Source organism: Ruditapes philippinarum, unplaced genomic scaffold (assembly GCF_026571515.1).
Source record: "Ruditapes philippinarum isolate M1 unplaced genomic scaffold, ASM2657151v2 ctg5081_1_1_1_1, whole genome shotgun sequence".
Taxonomy (NCBI): Eukaryota; Metazoa; Mollusca; class Bivalvia; order Venerida; family Veneridae; genus Ruditapes; species Ruditapes philippinarum.
In genome coordinates, this window is record NW_026857336.1 from 22,228 (window position 1) to 44,223 (window position 21,996).

Consider the following 21,996-nt stretch of genomic DNA (forward strand, 5'->3'; position numbering starts at 1 on the left):
TGCACAAAGGTTTTATAATGATTGAATCTTAATACACAACACTTATTAAATAGTCTGTGCTGAGATCAAATCCCGTTTTAAGCCTCACTATATTTAAAATGTCTCGATACGTATAGCCTCTCACATAATACATAGTTATGCATTCATCCATTGTTCATAAAGGTGTACAATGCGCATGTCCACCGGAAGGCGATGGCACGATGGTGAAAACGCGATGGTACGATGGTGAAATCACGATGGTACGATGGTGAAAACGCGATGTAACATCGCGTTTTCACCATCGTACTATCGCGCCATCGCGATTTCACCATCGTACCATCGTGATTTCACCATCGTACCATCGTGTTTTCACCATCGTACCATCGTGCCATCGCGTTTTCACCATCGTACCATCGTGCATCGCGGGCACAGAATAAATAAAATGTCACGATTGTCCAAACGTGTCCAAACGGACACCGTAACTTTCCGATTTTTAGGCATGACGCACGAAACAATTAAATGTAGTTGGCCGTATAAGCCAACGTGATGTGAATACTCATAAGTAAACAGTTGATTGGTGAATAATACTTATACCAAAATAAAATGAGGGTCCATAATTCTGACAAATTGAATATAAAATATCAATATTTAATTTTACATTATAATTTATACGATTCCGGTAAGTGGATATTGTTTTTCACAGTGTGTGATGATTATGATTATGGTTGTCTCTTTGCACAATTTACCCATTAGAAAATAAATAAATGTATTTGCAATTATGAATACGGTGTAATATTTTGCTATAATGATATTATCATAAAGATTTATTCAATCAGAATAATTAAAATCCAACATGTTTGTCATGGACAACGATGTCATTCCTATGGGAAATTCAGTGTTTTATATTGCTTCTATCTGCTTTGTCATGTAGATTTACGTTTAATAATGAGTTGAATATATGAATACATTTAATGATAATTGAATGTTAAAAAAGAGATTGACCTGATGCAGGTTTCCCATTGTTTTATGTCTCGACATGAGCGATAAAACTTTTGCGAATTAATTAAACGATTTTCTACAGGTGTTAATCAACAATACAATAAAACCGTGCCTGCATCATAATTAATTTTGCCGTACTAGAAGACTTCCAAAGTTAGTTTCATGCAGTCGTTACTCCGTAAACAGAATAATTTGTAGTGTTAAAAAGTTATATTGTTGACATCGATGGGTAAAAATGATAAACCCTTCTTGACATCTGTTCACAACTTTGTATTCCTGTGGTTCTCATTTTGTTTGTTTCTAAATCTAAATGATTTTAGTCTTGATTGTCCCAATTTTCTCAATTCCAACTTCAACTACATCTCCAACCTTAAAACAAAATACATTTTGTATTACAAATAAAGCTTTAAAATCTTAATTGTTACAAAACAGTTTTACAGAAGAGAAAAGATTTATACATAGTATATCATCTGGTATAATACATATAATAAAAACATTTGGTCAAGATAGATACAAATTCATACAATAAGAAAAAGACCATTTATATTAAGTTACTTTTTATATTCGCTGCTTTATCCATAGATCGTTAAATGAAAATAAAGTAAATTTTTAAATGTAAAATGCATGCAATATAAGTTGGTGTAACGCGTGCATATAATCAAATGCTTGATAATTGTGAACCGTTTCTGGTGATTCAGACAAATTAAAGCAGACCTACTATGCACAACTTTAAATATAAGTTGAGAAGTGCCTGTGACTATATTTAGTGACAATGTCAATAAAGGCATCAATTATTTTTTATTTTGTCTTTCTAAATATCAGATTTATAAAATCTTATAAATTTCAATTATTGCAAAATGGTCGTTAATTAAAACTTTTACCTTTATATACTCGGGCGGATTCATACAATGCCCAACTCCCGGGGGCGATCCTGACAAAATAAGATCCCCCGGTTTCAGTGTCATGAATCTGTAATTTAGAATAACCACTTAAATAATTTGCCAAACATTACACAAAAATTAAGAAGAAGAACTTTGTGAATTATTTCATAACTGTTTTAAAAGATCCACACTGTACTTAAAATTTGAAATGAGTTTATATCATTGCAAATCAGCATAATTATCTTTATCGTTTTGACAAACATTCTTATCAATGGACAGTCAAAACAAGTCGTTTTACCTTTATAGAGATCGGATATTTTAAAAATAAATTGTGTGGATCTAGTGATATCAACGAATTGTTTCAGTACAGCAATGTATTACCTCGTTATATGGGCAACTATTTTTTCGGTTTGATACAACATTTCACAAGTGTTACTGTTTTGTTTTACAACACCATTTACAATACACTTTATACCAAGGTGATGAGGATCTGAAATATTTAAAATATAAATCACAACGTTGGTCTGTGGGGAAATTACCTGAACGTCAAGTTTTATATTTATCAAAGGACAAATTAGGTATTACATATATCTATTTAATTACATTACCTTTAGAATAAGTTTAGATTTACTTTCTACATTTTCTAATAACATACTTTATCATTCTATCATTCGGTTGAAAATTTTAAAATCATTGACGAGTGCATACTTAAACACATTTACCTTTTATTTCATCAACAGTGACTATTGATGGTCCGAGAGGACATGTCTGGTCCATAGCTGAACTAAGAACCACCTGGCCGGCATTTTTCCATACCCAGTCACGAGCGCAAACGTCATTCGCTGCAGTAAAGCCAAACACGTATTGCATGGCGTTCTCTAACTAAAGTTGACATAAAATGGAATCAAATATATAACAATATAATGTAAACAATTACATTGTATACAGGATTCGGATGAACATCAATCAAGTAGCTATTGGCAAGTAGAACCACTTCGTGTGATTTCTGCAACTATTGAACCAAAGAATGAACAATTTATTAGCTTTGGCGTTTTAAAAGGATTTTCAGACTTTGCAAAAAAGTTGCTGAAATACCGTATCTGAAATTTCAAACTAACAGGAATTGAAACAAACTTATATGCCAATTACTATGAGTTGCAATATAAAAAATGGGAACAAATATTCTATATCCTGAATGCAAAGAAAACCTTGACATGTTTTGCTGTTTTCCCGATAACAATGACCAGCTCTGCTTCCCAGTCTAGAAGCTGAAAAAAAGAAAGTTGGAAGTCTTACATTACCCGGATAAACTATCTAAAACCTGAAAGAATAATCATACATATTCATTTTACAGATATTCTTGAATGCAAAAGTAACTTGTAGGTGATTCATAGTATAAGACAGACATACTTAGAGCTGAAAAGTAAAGTCGTACATTATCCATTAAACACATGCTATTGGAAAGTTATCTGTAGATATGTGTAGAGATAAAGGAAAGGTGCACAAGCTGCATTAAATTGTAAAAGCATTAGCTTAAATTTAGAACCAGTATATCTATTCATTAATGTAAGACAACTTGAATAGTGAATAGAGTAATTATATATATAAAACGTAACTGTGGCATTTGCACAGTCTGCTATTCCGTTAAGTATCTCATGTTAGCAGCAATATACGCAATACCTTTGGCCTCTTCTGGGTAGCTCAATGAATCATCTGGTCCAATAATACAACTTGGAAACTTGTTGAACACCACAGGTTCTGCTGGTATATCAGCATTTTGTTCTTTACAATGGTCCGTATAGTTCATGCCAATACATAACACTTCTGCATGACGTTATAGGGGCAAGAATCTTTACACAGTTTCTCTTTACCAAGCAGTCTTTTTCTGTTTGAAGCACTGAAAAGTCAATTTTATTCTAGGAAACAATGACGTGATCTTTTGTGTCGTCTGATTGCATGAAATAAAAGCCATCAAATATGTTTCTGCGTCTGTATAGCTTTTACTGTAGACTGTTTCCTTGTCTTAGTTTGATCAATACAGTAGAAAAATTACACCTTCAAAATAGTGTCATAGACATGTTTATTGCAAGGTCAATCAAGGGTCGTAACTCTTAATTGAAAACACAGATAATGCAGGCCTATTTTCTGTAAAGATTAAGATATGGGTTTATATAGGACAATACTTTATTACCACTAACTGCAGTTGTTGCTTACGTCAGACGCCGCAACCAATGAAAATAATGATAACAATGATGAAGATGATCTAGCTAACTCTCATACTCCTACCTACATTTGAATCATTTATAGCATTCTTGATTTATAACAGAATTTTGACAACGAGTTATTCATTTATGATTAAGTGTAAAGATACTTCATTTGAAATGTCCAGACGCGTTTTCTGCGTCACAAGATCTGTATGAAATAAGTGATGTCATAGCTGGATTATAAGCCACTGGAGGCGAAGCTTGTTCACGCGCACATAGTACTTGAATTTGAGCATGAACTAAAACACTTTAAACCAATTTCTAAACTTTTGCAATTGTAAAAATATGCATCAAATAACGTATTATGCCAAATGTTGCTTGTATAGTATATTTTTTTCAGATAATCAAATTTAGCTTTGTTCCATGTTCCTTCCGCTTTGGAAATGTTTTCAACACGTGGGATAGATTGTCTGCTTTTTTAAAATTTATTAAAACTCCCTTTTCAGAGATTCAGTCCAAAACACTGTTGTCCATGTTGATTGAACTGCACTAATCGCATGATTTGTATAATTAAAATTGTATCGTCTGTTATAATGCTCACAGTGAATGAGATTTAATACTATCAAATCAATGAGGTGTGTTTAAAATTTTGATATAAACTTGGTATATGAAGAAATATCATAGCAACTTTGTAATGTTTGTATAGTTGATACATTATCTAGGTCATAGCTACAAGCTATCTGCATATCAAACCCTTGACTGCACAATCATGAAGGTTGACAAGGTAGATGAATACATTAACATTACAATATTTCAAGAGAGTGTAATCTCATTGTTTTATGGTTGTTGCCCCTCCGTTGCACCTTAACTTTGGATAATCGTAAACAAATCATTTTATTACATTAAACTTAGAAAGAAGAGAAAGAAACATCTTAGAACTGAACATAGTTGTCACTTTATGAAACCAATCTCATCCCTGAAGACAGTTTCCCTCTATTTTTGTTAGTTAAATCTGGTATAACTATCAAAAACCTTGAAGAACACTTACTTTATTTCAAAACCCCGTAACGTTTGTTTCATTGCAAAGAACAAGTAAATTTTGTTGATTTCATGAAGTAACTTATCAAAGTATAAATGTATTTCACCAGCAATAGTGCTCATGCTAGTAAATTGATCCAGATTAAGACCGTCTGATCATGCATTTTCAGTCATTATTAATTTTGAAATTTGCCCTTAAAAATGGTTTTGTCGACATTCAAAGACGGAGAATTTGGATGGAATAAACCATAAATGCTAAATAAATCTTTACATTATATTGCATACATGCATTTATAATAATTATTGCAATTTTCAAATAATTGCTTGCTGTATAATTTGCGACATATTTTTACGATCGATCTCTAAGTGGAAGGTATACATTAACTGAGAAGAGAACGGTGTTTGCATGTGTGGATTTATTCAGTATTTGTAAAGTTATGACCCTTGACTTAGTGAAATTTACAATTTTCAACTTGTGTTGCACGAAGCTCAAAAAGTATTTGACCCAGAGTCATGTTACTTTACAGGAATGTTGCTGAGTGTGTGAAGTTGTGCACCTGGGGTTTCGCTTGTGAATTGATTCCGTTTTGTCAGCGTTTTGGCCCTTGAATATTTACAATTATCACTTTGTGTTGTTGGACGTAGTTCAAAAGATATTTGACCTATAGTCATGAAACCTTACAGGAATGTTGATTAGCATGTGTAGGTGTGCACTTGGATGTGTGGATTTTTTAAATATTTGAAAATATTGCACCTTGGGGTTTGCTTGTGGATTTATTCAGTATTTGTAGAATTTTTGTCATTGACTTAATAAAAGATTGTCAGTTTTCAACTTGTGTCACGTGTCGCCCAAAATAATTTGACCTAGAATCAGTAGATTGGAAAAAAAACACCAGTGAAGTGTGGGGTCACCAGTGTCCTGTGCACATATATGTGCAACTCGGGGTGCAATGGAAATACAACTTAATACAATATCGGTCCCGGTAGTTTTATTGCCAAAACATAACTGTCAAATGACATCGCAAGAATGGCTTAAGCAATTGTTTCTTTATACGAAATACAAGTCACGTAACATAGAATTACCGATTTGGACGTTATTTTATGCAGGAATATTGTTAATGCACCTTTTTTCATAAATCTGCAGAAGCGGCTCGGACTTATTTATTCCCTTGCCCTGTGATCTCTAGTTTTGCAGATGTTAATGCACGGAACAAAGTGCACTAACCCTCAAATAAAATTACCAGTGAGATTTTGTCACAAACAAAATATGTTCAATGCTATCAAAATGCTGTATGCACCGGTCTCTGAAATGGTGGATCTTTTCTTTAAAACAGTTTTAATAGAAACAATCTTTCAACTTTCTCCATTACATCAATTTTCATAATAACTTGAATGACAATACAAATTTTTGACCAATAAAGAAAGGCTTGTTCACCACGTTGAGGCTGTGTTTCTTCTTCTGACTTATTACAGTTTAAAAGAATTACATAACACAACACTTCTGATTTTTTTTTAGATGTTTCTAAATTCAAAATGTCACCATTTTTGTGTTTTAATGTTGAATTCTGCTTAAACCAGTGCTAGGAGGGGGGTGGACATTACCTTGCACATTCCAATACCAGCCATGATCAAACTCAATCAAATCAAGCCTGTAACATTTATAATTTTGTCGTTTCGGGCTTTCTTTAAGGATTCTGTTTTCTCTATTCTAATAATGTCAGTACAAAAATGAATTAAATAAGCAACTAAACAACTGGTTTCTTTTTCATAAATTTAATCAGTTCATTAACATTTATCAATTATCCCTGAATAAATAAGTGACCAGCACCTGTGTATTGTATCTATTTATAAAAGCTGTAATAAACTACAACTGTTCACAACCAATTCTTGACCATAATACTGATAAAGAAAATAAGTCAATGCATTTCAAGCACTGTTTAACATTTCAAATGACATTTAAAAGGACATATATTGAACAATGATTTTGGATTTTTCACAGTTATTATACAATCTTTGTGACAACTGTTCCAATTCCATCTATCTCAACTTCCACTACATCTCCTCTCTGAAATTATACAAAAAAACAAAAAACTAGTTTAATGAAAATTACATTGCTTTTTGTTTTAAAAATGAAATTGAGCTTCAAATATCAGTTAAAATTAATAAGACAAAATGACTTGTGAATTACAAATGCGTCTTGAATTGAAAGTAAATAAAAAGTTAAATTTTGTGAATTTTAAAACTTTGACCTTGAAATTCAATGTCTGAATCAAGATCATACTGGTATATGAATATGTTCAACTGAAATTCTTGTAAAAAACGATCTTGTGCTGCTATGTTTGAACGACGAATTTTTAAGTTGTCTACAGACGGATGATTATGGTGTAAGTTGTCTACAGACAGATGTTGACAGTTTAAGTTGTGTATCGACAGATATTAACAGTTTAATTTGTGTATCAACAGATGTTTACAGTTTAAGTTGTCTACAGACAGATGTTTACAGTTTAAGTTGCGTATCGACAGATGTTAACAGTTTAATTTGTGTATCAACAGATGTTTACAGTTTTAGTTGTCTAAAGACAGATGTTTACAGTGTAAGTTGTCTACAGACAGAAGTTTAGTTTAAGTTGTGTACAGACAGAAGTTAACAGTTTAAGATGTTTACAGTTTAGATGTTTACAGTTTAAGTTGTCCGTATACAGATGTTTACAGGTCAAGTTGTCTACAGGCAGATGTTTACAGGTTAAGTTTATACAATTATGACTACATGTATTTGAAATTTGTTCTGATACATAGCTAAATGCCATAGGGTTAAATATGGAAAGCCATGGCTGTCTGATATTGTTCTTTTTCAATTTATGTAACCATTTGGATAATATATGAGTTCACTTCGACTATATATGAATTGAAAACACCTTCTTATTTAACCGGAATCCATTATATTAATCCACAGTAACAATATATGAAACCATACTGTCAGTGTATGAAACCGAGTTAGCAATATATAAGTTGATTTTCTCAATATATGATTCCAATTCTTCAATATATGTTACCAAAGTAGCCATGTATGGAACCAGATGTCCTTATATGAAACCGAATTATCAATATATTAATTCATTTTTCAATATATGAAACCATTTTATCAATGTTTGGAACCAAAGTAGCAATATATGAGTTGGTTATACCAATTATTCAATATATGGAACCAAAGTAGCAATGTATGGAACCAGGTGTCCTTATATGAAACCAAATTATCAATATATTAATTCATTTTTACAATATATGATACCATTTTATCAATGTATGGAACCAAAGTAGCAATATATAAGTTGGTTATTACAATATATGATACCAATAATTTAATATATGGAACCAAAGTAACAATGTATGGAACCAGGTGTCCTTATATGAAACCAAATTATCAATATATTTATTCATTTTTACAATATATGAAACCATTTGATCAATGTATGGAACCAAAGTAGCAATATATGATTTGGTTATACCAATTATTCAATATATGGAACCAAAGTAGCAATGTATGGAACCAGGTGTCCTTATATGAAACCAAATTATCAATATATTAATTCATTTTTACAATATATGATACCATTTTATCAATGTATGGAACCAAAGTAGCAATATATAAGTTGGTTATTACAATATATGATACCAATAATTTAATATATGGAACCAAAGTAACAATGTATGGAACCAGGTGTCCTTATATGAAACCAAATTATCAATATATTTATTCATTTTTACAATATATGAAACCATTTGATCAATGTATGGAACCAAAGTAGCAATATATGATTTGGTTATTACAATATATGATACCAATAATTCAATATATGGAACCAAAGTAACAATGTATGGAACCAGGTGTCCTTATATGAAACCAAATTATCAATATATTAATTCATTTTTACAGTATATGAAACCATTTTATCAATGTATGGAACCAAAGTATCAATATATGAGTTGGTTATTACAATATATGATACCAATTATTCAATATATGGAACCAAAGTAAGTCATGTATGGAACCAGATGCCCTTATATGAAACCGAATTATTAATATATTAAATCAATTTTACAATATATGAAACCAGTTTATCAATATATGTAACCAAAGTAGCAATATATAAGTTGATTTTCGCATTATATGATACCAGTTCTTCAATATATGATACCAAAGTAGCAATATATTGAACCAAAATGTCATTATATTGACGGGACTTTTTTTAAAGGCTATATTCTATCCTTGCACCGGTATTACAGTTTCGCGCCAATATTCCTTGTTTAAAGAACAGCGTGCTTCACTGACTGCATACTGCACATTTTCTGAATAAGGAAATATTTGAATTTAACGTCACATTCACTTAAAATGGGCTGGGCAGGCAAAACTTATCGTTATATAATTATGTAGGAGTTGTATGTCATAATTTAAGCTATTGAGTCGTACTGACCATTAACAAAAACATATTTAAAAAATAAGTTCATCTCGACCTTTACCTTTGATCAAAAATAGGCAAGGCCAGAACACATCAAAGTTAATCTACTCACAAAGTTTAAAAATAATCAGTCAAATAATAATTGATTTCATGAAAAAGTGTATGCATTGTAATAACAGAACCCAGTGACCTCGGCCTTTAAATTGTTGACTTGAAAATAGGCTATTTTGGTTCCATATAATGAAAATTGCTATCATAGAATGTAAAATCAACTTATATACTAGCTGCTACTTTGGTTCCATACATTAATAAAATGGTTTCATATATTGTAAAAATGACTTAATATATTGATAATTCGGTTCCATATAAGGACATCTGGTTCCATATATGGCTATTTTGGTACCATATATTGAAGAATTGGTATCATATAATGTAATAACCAACTCAAATATTGCTACTTTGGTTCCATACATTGATAAATTGGTTTCATATATTGTAAAAATGAATTAATATATTGATAATTCGGTTTCATATAAGGACATCTGGTTCCATATACAAATGTATGGCTATTTTGGTACCATATATTGAAGAATTGGTATCATATAATGTAATAACCAACTCATATATTGCTACTTTGGTTCCATACATTGATAAATTGGTTTCATATATTGTAAAAATGAATTAATATATTGATAATTCGGTTTCATATAAGGACATCTGGTTCCATATATGGCTATTTTGGTACCATATATTGAAGAATTGGTATCATATAATGTAATAACCAACTCATATATTGCTACTTTGGTATCATACATTGATAAATTGGTTTCATATATTGTAAAAATGAATTAATATATTGATAATTCGGTTTCATATAAGGACATCTGGTTCCATATATGGCTATTTTGGTTCCATATATAGAAGAATTGGTATCATATAATGTAATAACCAACTCATATATTGCTACTTTGGTTCCATACATTGATAAATTGGTTTCATATATTGTAAAAATGAATTAATATATTGATAATTCGGTTTCATATAAGGACATCTGGTTCCATATATGGCTATTTTGGTACCATATATTGAAGAATTGGTATCATATAATGTAATAACCAACTCATATATTGCTACTTTGGTATCATACATTGATAAATTGGTTTCATATATTGTAAAAATGAATTAATATATTGATAATTCGGTTTCATATAAGGACATCTGGTTCCATATATGGCTATTTTGGTTCCATATATAGAAGAATTGGTATCATATAATGTAATAACCAACTCATATATTGCTACTTTGGTTCCATACATTGATAAATTGGTTTCATATATTGTAAAAATGAATTAATATATTGATAATTCGGTTTCATATAAGGACATCTGGTTCCATATACAAATGTATGGCTATTTTGGTAACATATATTGAAGAATTGGTATCATATAATGTAATAACCAACTCATATATTGCTACTTTGGTTCCATACATTGATAAATTGGTTTCATATAATATTATTGTAAAAATGAATTAATATATTGATAATTCGGTTTCATATAAGGACATCTGGTTCCATATATGGCTATTTTGGTACCATATATTGAAGAATTGGTATCATATAATGTAATAACCAACTCATATATTGCTACTTTGGTATCATACATTGATAAATTGGTTTCATATATTGTAAAAATGAATTAATATATTGATAATTCGGTTTCATATAAGGACATCTGGTTCCATATATGGCTATTTTGGTTCCATATATTGAAGAATTGGTATATTGCTCATATATTGCTACTTTGGTTCCATACATTGATAAATTGGTTTCATATATTGTAAAAATGAATTAATATATTGATAATTCGGTTTCATATAAGGACATCTGGTTCCATATATGGCTATTTTGGTACCATATATTGAAGAATTGGTATCATATAATGTAATAACCAACTCATATATTGCTACTTTGATTCCATACATTGATAAATTGGTTTCATATATTGTAAAAATGAATAAATATATTGATAATTCGGTTTCATATACGGACATCTGGTTCCATATATGGCTATTTTGGTACCATATATTGAAGAATTGGTATCATATAATGTAATAACCAACTCATATATTGCTACTTTGGTTCCATACATTGATAAATTGGTTTCATATATTGTAAAAATGAATTAATATATTGATAATTCGGTTTCATATAAGGACATCTGGTTCCATACATGGCTACTTTGGTACCATATATTGAAGAATTGGAATCATATATTGAGATATCAACTTATATATTGCTAACTCGGTTTCATACACTGACGGTATGGTTTCATATATTGTAGCTGTGGATTAATACAATGGATTCCGGTTAAATAAGAAGGTGTTTTCAATTCATATATAGTCGAAGTGAACTCATATATTATCCAAATGGTTACATAAATTGAAAAAGAACAATATCAGACAGCCATGGCTTTCCATAGTTAAATACTCAAGATATGCATTGGATTATAGTAATATTTTGGTGTTACTAATAAAGAGTCCATATGTAATTTTCCTTAATGTTTGTTTTAAACCTAATTGCCTAATATGTGTGGCCAGTCTTTATATGGAAATGAAGAAGCAGTCCAACTAGCTTATGGAACGTTGTTGGTTCTACTCAGGTCTCCGCTCATGCTTGAAATACTGCACTTGGAGGCATTTGATGTCTTCCTCAACCAGTGAAGCTAGAAAGTAGCCTTGTGACCTATAATGTGTTGGTGCAACATTAAACCCAATGCCCAAATAATTTATACTGATAGCATATGAACTTTCCAAACAGTCCTAAGGCTATGATATTATTTTAACAAAACAGTGCTTTAAAAGATTAAAGTGAAAGGTACCTTGAGATACTCTGGTGGTTTTCTAAAGCAGCCTACACCAGGTGGCGTTCCAGTCAAAATGAGATCTCCAGGTTTCAAAGTCATAAACCTACAAAATAAAGAGAAACAGGTTACAAAAACATTAAAGGCTGCACAAAAAAGGAAAGGTATAAAAATATTGTCAAAATAATAACTTTATAAATTATAAATATAAGAAATTTGGTCATCACATAAATATGGAAATTTGTTCATCACATAAATATAGAAATTTGTAAATCACATAAATATTGAAATTTGTAAATCACATAAATAAAGAAATTTGTTTATTACATAAATATAGAAATTTATTCATCATTTAAGAATAGAAATTTGTTCATCACATAAATACCAGTAAAGAAATTTATCCATCACATAAATATTGAAATTTGTTTATCACATAAATAAAGAAATATGTTCATCACATAAGTAAAGAAATATGTTCACCACATAAGTATAGGAATTTGTTCATTATTCAAATAAAGGAATTTATTCATCACATAAATATAACAGTGTGTTTATCACATAAATATAGGAATGTACCTTGTTATAAATGCTATCATTATTCTGTTATCACATAAATATAGGAATGTACCTTGTTATAAATGCTATCATCTGTTCTGTTTTGTGCACTAACTGATTTGTGTTACTGTCCTGTTTTGTGACACCATTCACCCTACACCTTAAGCCAAGGTTATGTGGATCTAAAAATGAAAAATTAGCTCAACTAAACTTTTAAAAAGCTACCATAGTTCTAACAGAAGATCAATTTAGCACATAAGAGTTGTTTAATTGAATAAAAAGCACCAAGTTGCATAAATGAATGACAGAGCTGCAAACTCTGAACAATATATAAGTATATAAAATTATGCCTGAATGCAAATTAGTGCCAAGAAACCAAAATAATGTAATTCCAAAAACTATCACTTTTACACAAAATTACTTAAATGTAAATATTTAATTTAAATATAAATGTAAACATGTAAAAAAAATATTTAATAACAAGTAACATAAAACTTCTAAATTTTGAAGATCTACATGTATCAGAAAAGGCATTGTAATTTGGCATATCTTTAGAATTGTTTGAATGAAAAACTGCCATAAAAACATAAAATAAGTGAATAAAACAACTTAAAGTCTAAAATTGCCTTAAGGAAGCAACTGTTATCATGAAACAACCTGTATATTATTCTAAACTTAAAAGGAACTGCATGTTTTTAGTACAATTTACCATTTTGAAATGTTCTACAACATTTGACTGTTGAACACTTTGGGGAGGACATGGAAGAGATATGTAGCATTCATTCAACGCTACAGTTAATGAACATACTCAATAAAATCAAGTACATAACATTTTAAATAAAGTAGTTATGGAACACCTTCTGGTAATTTTTTTACAAATTCAAATTAATAAATTTAATGCATGTGGGAAAAATTTAGTTCTCTATGACCTTTCTTTAGAAAATGTGTCAAAAGTTAAATCGTATACATTAACACGCACAGTGTGTTAACTGGAGTGCAGGTATTAATTACCGCACTCCAAAGCATACCCTTTGATTGGCTCATTTTTTCTGGAGTTTACTTATTATGACGGCTGAGAAAAGGAAAGGGACAGAAATATCATATTCAGATGCTCGTTCATTGGTTACTTTTTTCTGGGGTTTCATATTGTGACAACAGGGAATGTGTTTTTTTATATTTGCCTTTATTACAAAAGAGAAAGAATCAAAACACTTGTCAATCTGATTTATACTCAGTGGCTATGCACCCCTCGTACAAATCAGATAGCCTTGTGTTTCAATGCTCTATCTATTACTTATACAGCACTTTTAATCAACATACCTCCTAACTCATCTGGTGTGACGATGGATGGACCAAGGGGACAAAACTCATCCATTGCCTTGCCAATGACCCACTGACCACCATTTTTTCCTGGAGTTAACTGCCAATCTCTGGCACTGACATCATTTGCTACTGTGTAACCAAACACATACTGCATTGCATCCTTCACCTACACATTTTAGATACGATTTACTCATCTAAAAATGATCAGTCAATTAAATATTGTTTTCTTTTGTATAAAGGCAAAAACTTGTGAAAAAAAAGATACTGGTTTAAAACTTCCTTTGTAGCCAAAGACAAAAATCAATACTTAGGTAGCGGTGGCCTAATGGGTACGGTGTCTGCCGCTCAACCCAGTGATCATGGGTTCGAGCCCTGAACAGGTCACAAACATGTTTCATATGGCACCAGTACTGGTTGGTTCCAAGAAGCAGACTTGAAAGTGATTGATATAAGCTGCAATAATGTGTTTCGCAAAGGAGCTTAAATAAATATGTATAAACCAATACCTAGGGTCTTATCAGATTCTATAATGTCCTGTTGACATAGGTAAGTCACTAAGACCCTTATCATGCTAAATATCTTAAAAGTGTATAAAGCTATATATCTGCCGTCTGCTGCTTACAAATTTTTTGTTTGAAATTCAAAAAAAAAATAGTTCCAACATGCCTGTATTAAAGAAATATGATTGGTATATTTCCTTAAAGATACATTCAAGGTCTTAGAAATCTGTATTTTTCCTATTCTTTAGACATGTCATGCATGTGTTTAATAATGTTTTGAATAAGAGCATAGTAGATATCTAACAACTGAGGAAGTAGCGTTAAACATGCAGTAATGTATCGTTAAGGTAGCAAAATGTAAAGAAAGCTATATTTTCCAAACAAAATACTAATTCACTGTATAATACCAAATGTGAATAGAGCAAAATAAGCAAAAGATTGTTCATGCATATAGCAAATGTGTAATTTTTTTTTTTAAACTGTGGCAAAATACCAAAAACATTTTTTTGAGAAATAACAATTATAACATGTTTAAGGCATAATTGACGTTTATTGTTTAAGTGTGGGTTCAAATCCTATTGAATAGCAGAACAATATTTTGTTTCTGTAAAATACTACAATGTAGGAAGAGACGACTAGGATGGTGTGCAAGGGTGCGTGAGCCCTTTGCTTGGCACCAATAGCCCTTTTAAGAGCTACCTACTTTCATTATTGTCTCAGGTTACTGTACATTTAGGTTCTAAAAACCTGTACATTTAGGTTCTTATTAACCGCCATACAGTGACCTACTTTTGGCTCAAAATTCATATCTTTGGCTAATATGCCATGGAAATTGCATGGAGGTAAATTATCACCACTTTGTGCTTCAAAATTAATTCTAAGGGCAGTACTTGACAGCAAAAGCTGCTTTTTTTGTGCCTAAACAGGAGGATGAACCCTCATTAGACTACATATATATACATACCAGTTGTAATTTTAGGGAAAATTTCAAAATATCAGTAACTGTAGTTACTCAAAACATTTAGTGAAATGTACTAGCCGAGTATGGTCTGCACTGGGCACATGTGTAAAATCTATTGCAGCTATGCTTAATGAGCTAAGCTAATAATATTGTTATGTGCTATAAAAATAATACCTGAACATTTTTGGCTTCTCTCCCGATAACTATAACCATTTCCACTTCCCAGTCCAAACACTGTAAATTAAATGGAACAATGTTTATTAATTAAGAAATAAACATTACAAGAGCATACAAAACTTAGCATTTCCTTTATAATGCTAACATATGTAATTGAATCTTATATCAGGGTGTCCGTTTGACCCTTGAAATGACTCTTTGACCCTTCAAATTTCCAAAAGGCCTGATGTGACCCTCAGGATTTGTAGGTCCAAATTTTGTTAAAATCATGGGGATTTGGCCTTGTAGTCAGTAAAACTTAGTGGGCAATCCTAGGGTAATATAAAACATAGTACATTTTGTACTTAATTTATTGTATTTCTTTTGCATTTTTGTGTGTTTTATATGAGCCGCATCATGACAAAACCAACGTAATGCGATTGCGACCAGTATGGATCCAGACCAGCCTGCGCATCCGCGCAGTCTGATCAGGATCCATGCTGTTTGCTTTCAGTTTCTCTACTTGTAATAGGGTTTGTAGGCGAACAGCATGGATCCTGATGCGCAGGTTTGTCTGGATCCATGCTGGTCGCAAATGCACTATGTTGGTTTTGTCATGACGCGGCTCATATGTATGTTGATATATGTGTTATATGTTGATATATGAGAATATGTCTATCTATATTCCCCTGAATAAATCAATAGTGTCTTATGATCAGATTTCCTGAATTCCCAAAATTCTTGGAGTGATGACAAATAGTTTAAATGATACCAGTGTACTGGTACATATCCTACACATCATTTAGAATCTTCACACAAATTAATTTTTACAGTGAGTTATTATGTTAATGCCTGGACACAAACTATGTCTTTATCAAATTGTACCAAAATTCAACCATTAAATTGAAGATATATTTATAAAATGCTCAAATTTGATATTTGAAAATACAGAAAATTTGTTCATAGTCAAATGTAAAATATCTTCTTTTGAATACACACAGAGTAGATATTTTACCTTTTTAAGTCAACACACTATACTAGATTGACACATTATAAGTATGTAGTGTCATTTAAAAACAAGTGGCGGTTTTTAAAGGTGGAACCAAATTAACTTGACCAGTAATAGGGAATGCAGCTTCCTAAACATAGTTTATACATTCTTTTATCTAAATTAGACATATTCAGTAAGAATACCCTAGACTTCAGTTCATTTCTGCACTTAAATTATTTTACAGATGAGGACAGTATATCATTAAGGCATACCTCTGTTTCTCTAGGGTATGTTAAGCTATCATTCGGGCCAATTATACAGCTAGGGAACTTGTTGAAGATGACTGGTTCTACAGGTACTGGAGCATTCTGTTCTTCACAATGATCTATATAGTTCATTCCAATACATAACACTTTATCACATGATGTTACTGGAGCTAGTAACTTCACACTGTCTCTCTTCACAATGCAGTCAGTTCTAGATGACAAGCTGAAACAAGAGCACATCATGTGGTGTTAACGGCAACATTCATAAATACATGTATTAAACTTTGACAAAAATTCTTTTAAAAGAAAATGAGGCATAACTCCAAAAACAGCTTTCAGAATTATGCCCCTTGTCTTACAACTGAACCTTGTCATGATAAGCATTCCAAGTTTCATGATGATAACTTTTAAAATGTTTGAATAATAGGCTACATTAAAGGTTTTGTATAACAACAACAACCCTGACAATGCAGCAATCATAGTGAGTAGCTTTTCAAAGAATGCATTGTGTTTGTGTTAAGCCACCTATATATACTAAATATATGAGACATACAAAATTCTTTCAAAATTCTCAGCACAGTCAATTATTCTCAGTCATAAATTCCTGTTTTTGCTATTTTCTCATGTCAAACCTGTTAAATATTTCTTCTGACAATTGTATGGTAATGCTCGCAAATCATTCTGGGACTTTTCCACAGTTCCTCACTTTTTTAGCATGACTAAATTAAGGTGTCATTCAGCACAAAAGCAAAATTTGATAATGGTCTGCTGGACCTCATCAGGGTCACACATCTCCATTTTTAAATAATGTGCTTATATGAGCTCTGTATCAAGTAAAAGAAGATACTGTAAAGATACATGTCTAGTGATTTCCTTGAAAATTATGCCATAAATTAATTTCATAACATTGTGTAGATTTGTAATCCTCATCGACTCTGTTGAAGATTATTTGTGTTAGATTTGTTAATGACAGTTTCTGGCATGGGCAGCATACTATATGATCATAATTAATGCTTTCCAATTTAAGGTATGCATTTTTTCTTCAAATCATATTTTATATCTTACTTCAAATTGATGGAGGCTCACTCGTGCAAAGTTATATAAGGCTATAGCGTTAAATTTTTGCCTAACAGTAATTGTCCAGATTTGAGGGTCACTCCTCACACTTTAATGCTTAATCTGGGTCACACAAGGCATAGTCTCAACTTACAGCAATGACATTAAAAATGGATGTGTGTGTGCATAATTTCAGAGATAAGATAATAGAAAACTTACCTGCTTAACATAAGAATAATTGTACATAATATATGTATAATAAATCCATTAGTTCATAATTAGATCAAGTTATTTCATCAACAAACATCGTGACAACATATAAATAAATAAGTAAATTACAAAATTTATATAAATCAATTAAAAATATATATATTTCACACAATGATGGTACTAACCCATATTCATAGTAAAAATTACCTTGCAGCCGCTTTCCATAGGTCACTTCCCCCCTCGATAAATGTACGCAAATCAGAGGGGATTTTTGGATCTGCCTGGTTTAAGTTGAGTAAATCACCCCCTTGTTTCAGTTCCAATCCAATATATTGCATGCCATTTCGTATAAATTGCATTAACCTCATCTTTAATCCGGGGTTTCTGTGTCAAAATTTGTTATCTTTCAAGCCTTTGTGACCTCATATTTGACCCCCTAGAAATGTTTTAACCAATCAGGGAATAGAACGTTGTAGATTTTAACCAATACAATGTGAGTTCACAGTTGTGTCATGTGATTCCGATACTTTTGGACAAAATGGCGCAGCCCAGGTAATGCGAAAATTTTATTTGCTTCTCGGTAAAAATACAGCTTAGTAGTTAATGACAACATGTTTTAATGTTACAAAAATTTACTCATCTATAATTGGCAATCCTCTGACTAGAGCTACAAGTGTGTCATTAACACAGTGTGTCAGAGTAGAGTTAAATGTGTCGCTGCCGGTTACGCCTAGACGTGTTGAACATTGCCCTTCTGCCCAATTAAGTAATTTTTCCAGACATTTCACATGACAGACACTTCATCTATCTCTTTTTTACGAAATTTTATTCGACGCTAAAATGTGAGGAAACATCAGTCTGTTACAAGTTTAGCTTACCAAAATTTGTTTTAAAGCAACACTACATGTACATGTACAACTGTACAATGTTATTATAAATATGCATAATTGTAAACAGGAGTCCATGTACATGTATATAAGCTGAAAATAAATCAGCAGTAATCATCCAGGTGTATTTTCCTTTGACTTGAAATGGGCTATAATTGACCGGCCAATTCTTCTTTTTCTTCTTCCAATATACTGGCCACCTTCAACTGACTGAAGTTAACTGCCAGGTTAATGCGCAAGAGGGAAAGAAAGAGTAAAAATAGTGAGGAATATATACAGTGCAGGTTAAAAACGGAAAAGAGTGTGGTTTAGATATAGAGTTGGGACAGATGAGTACGGAATGACTCAACTGTACCGGCTGACGTAGCATCCTGTGGGAGGCTGTTCCAGTCTTTGATGGTGCGTGGGAAGAAGGATTGTTGACGGTATTGTGTACGGCAGTAGGGGATCTTGTAGGATAGGTTCTGTGTATTTCTTGTAGTTGTGGAGTTGGAGGGTATGAGTTGTGAGTTGTCTAGAGCGACCTTGTTGATGACTTTGTAGAGCATGATCAGTCTGGCCTCCTTACAACGTTCTTTTAGTGATTTCCATTCCAGGTCTGCAAGCATGTCTGTGATGCTGGACCTATTGTGAAACTTGTTCTTATTATAACGTGCAGCACTTGGTTGGACCATGTCTAGACGTTGTATGCCATCCTTCTCTTGGGGGTCCCAGACAGTGCTTGCATACTCCACTGTGGGGCAGACTACAGCTTTGTAGGCCATTTCTTTGGTGGAAGTATAGGCGCTATATTAAGGTTTCTTCGCAGGAAGCTGGTGGTACGGTTGGCTTTGTTACAGATGTTATTTATAATGAGCCGCGTCACGACAAAACCAACATAATGGGTTTGCGACCAGCATGGATCCAGACCAGACTGCGCGGATCCGCGCAGTCTGATCAGGACCCATGCTGTTCCCTATCAGTTTTTCTACTTGTTATAGGGTTTGTAAGTGAACATCATGGATCCTGATCAGACTGCGTGGATGCGCAGGCTGGTCTGGATCCATGCTGGTCGCAAACCCATTATGTTGGTTTTGTCGTGACGCGTCTCATATGTTGGCCCAAGTCTAGGTTGTTATTCAGGGTGCATCCAAGGTATTTAGCTGATGTGACATGCTCTAGAGTATGACCATGAAGAGTGTTGTTGTGGCAGATGGGGCTTCTTTTCTTGGAGATGGTGAGGACTTGGCATTTGTCTGGGTGGAAATACATTTTCCATTTCTCTTCCCAGACAGCTAGTTTGTCGAGGTCAGCTTGTAGGGTGGAACAGTCAGACTTGTTGGTGATGGCAAAATAGGCCAGCATATCATCTGCAAATAGTCAGACGACTGCATTGAGACCCTCTTGGATGTCATTAATGTAGAAAAGGAACAGACTTGGGCCAAGGACTAAGCCCTGTGGGATGCCGAATTCTACAGATGCTGTATCTGAGTTTACCCCTTTCAAGACTACAGATGGGGATCTGTTGCTTAGGAAAGCCTGAATCCACAGGTTGGTCTTGCCTCTGATGCCATAGTGCTCCAGTTTGCGGGATAAGAGGCTGTAGCATACCTTGTCGAAGGCCTTGGCGAAGTCCATGATGAGAACATCAGTCTGTTTGCCATTTTCCATGTTCCGGGTTATGTCATCTATGAATTCAAGAAGCTATGTTTCACAGGATCTGCCCTTTCTGAAGCCATGTTGGAGAGGATAAAGAATCTCCTGTTTTTCGGCATGGTTCATGATGTGGCTGGTGACAATGTGCTCTAGGAGCTTGCAGCAGATGCAGGTAAGGGAGATAGGGCGATAGTTTTCTGGTTTATATCTGCTGCCATTCTTGTAGACTGAGGAAACATTGGCTTTCTTCCAGTTATTAGGGATAGTTCTTCCAGTCATTTGGGATGATTTAACCTTGAAATAGACCATACAATGCAATAAACAAATAGACTCGTCTGATTTGAAGGGGGGCTCAGCACAGTGTAAATTTTACTGAAAAAGAAGAAATAATTTAAACACGCAAAATAACGTTTATATGATAGTTCAGATACAAAGTGTGATGAATAATAAGATATTTTTCATTTTTCTCCAAACTTTGCTTCTTTTGTTCAATGATCACAATTATACTGTTTCCTATCGTCTGCTGCTAGTAACTGTGTTTACCTTGAAATTTAAAGTATTTAATTCCTGATATCAAAATGGCACTGTCCATTTAACAAAATGGCGTGCTCCATACATTCTGAATGCTTTTGATTTCTAGATGAAATTTAATATTGTCAAGTCTCTGTGAATTTCATCAAATATTTTGTCCGCTGTAAGATTATTTTGCATCACATTATAATATAAATTTACATTTTACCTTTGGTAAAAACAGTCTACAAATTTAAGTACCAAAGAAAATGTTTTTTGTGACAAAACCACGAAATTTCATGTCCACAAAAATAAGTAACCAACCAAAGCCCTCCCCACACACCCACTGCTTCTCCCGCACCAAACAAAAATGAAAGTAGACAAGTTTTGGTTGACATAAACAATTCTCCTTTAATACACTACTAAATTTTACTGATATTCTTAAAATAAGCAAACCAGAGCCACACAAGCATAAACATTTACTAATTATTTAATGCAAACATTTTTGCTAGTTTGCTCAATCAGTG

The 21,996-nt window shown here is 32.5% G+C and overlaps 3 protein-coding genes and 1 long non-coding RNA gene across 4 annotated transcripts in view; 1 reads left to right on the forward strand and 3 right to left on the reverse strand.

Annotated features, from left to right (window-relative positions):
• Positions 1 to 613: 613 nt before the first annotated feature.
• Positions 614 to 3,317, reverse strand: LOC132749414 (fumarylacetoacetate hydrolase domain-containing protein 2-like). The gene is made up of 5 exons (XM_060739143.1): positions 3,068 to 3,317; positions 2,582 to 2,741; positions 2,241 to 2,349; positions 1,860 to 1,947; positions 614 to 1,347 (listed from the first exon to the last, which is right to left on the reverse strand). Exons 2-5 carry the CDS (start codon positions 2,727 to 2,729, stop codon positions 1,285 to 1,287), a joined length of 408 nt encoding a protein of 135 aa, XP_060595126.1. The 5' UTR covers positions 2,730 to 2,741; positions 3,068 to 3,317; the 3' UTR covers positions 614 to 1,284.
• Positions 3,318 to 6,858: 3,541 nt separating this feature from the next.
• On the reverse strand, positions 6,859 to 18,958 carry LOC132749417 (fumarylacetoacetate hydrolase domain-containing protein 2-like). The gene is made up of 7 exons (XM_060739148.1): positions 18,645 to 18,958; positions 17,178 to 17,394; positions 15,933 to 15,992; positions 14,295 to 14,463; positions 13,048 to 13,156; positions 12,438 to 12,525; positions 6,859 to 7,166 (listed from the first exon to the last, which is right to left on the reverse strand). Exons 1-7 carry the CDS (start codon positions 18,803 to 18,805, stop codon positions 7,104 to 7,106), a joined length of 867 nt encoding a protein of 288 aa, XP_060595131.1. The 5' UTR covers positions 18,806 to 18,958; the 3' UTR covers positions 6,859 to 7,103.
• The window catches only part of LOC132749416 (putative aminopeptidase W07G4.4), a 50,101-nt gene continuing 46,979 nt past the window's right edge, over positions 18,875 to 21,996 (forward strand). Inside the window, exon 1 of the mRNA XM_060739147.1 lies at positions 18,875 to 18,989. Coding sequence (XP_060595130.1) covers positions 18,976 to 18,989 — 14 coding nt within the window. The 5' untranslated portion in view covers positions 18,875 to 18,975. The remainder of the gene's footprint in view (positions 18,990 to 21,996) is intronic.
• Positions 20,415 to 21,936, reverse strand: LOC132749419 (uncharacterized). Its single transcript, XR_009628413.1, has 2 exons — positions 21,503 to 21,936; positions 20,415 to 21,253 (listed from the first exon to the last, which is right to left on the reverse strand). It is a non-coding gene; the product is annotated as an uncharacterized LOC132749419 (long non-coding RNA).

Excerpts from the sequence above, each read along its gene's own strand:
- LOC132749414 (XM_060739143.1), bottom strand. The coding sequence starts at position 2,729 with ATGCAATACGTGTTTGGCTTTACTGCAGCGAATGACGTTTGCGCTCGT. Across the intron at positions 2,350-2,581 it reads CACTGTTGATGAAATAAAAG|ATCCTCATCACCTTGGTATA; the intron begins GTAAATGTGTTT and ends TAAATATTTCAG. Across the intron at positions 1,348-1,859 it reads ATCCGCCCGAGTATATAAAG|GTTGGAGATGTAGTTGAAGT; the intron begins GTAAAAGTTTTA and ends TTTTGTTTTAAG.
- LOC132749417 (XM_060739148.1), bottom strand. The coding sequence starts at position 18,805 with ATGAGGTTAATGCAATTTATACGAAATGGCATGCAATATATTGGATTG. Across the intron at positions 14,464-15,932 it reads GAGAAGCCAAAAATGTTCAG|GTGAAGGATGCAATGCAGTA; the intron begins GTATTATTTTTA and ends TAAAATGTGTAG. Across the intron at positions 12,526-13,047 it reads ATGATAGCATTTATAACAAG|GTTTATGACTTTGAAACCTG; the intron begins GTACATTCCTAT and ends TTTATTTTGTAG.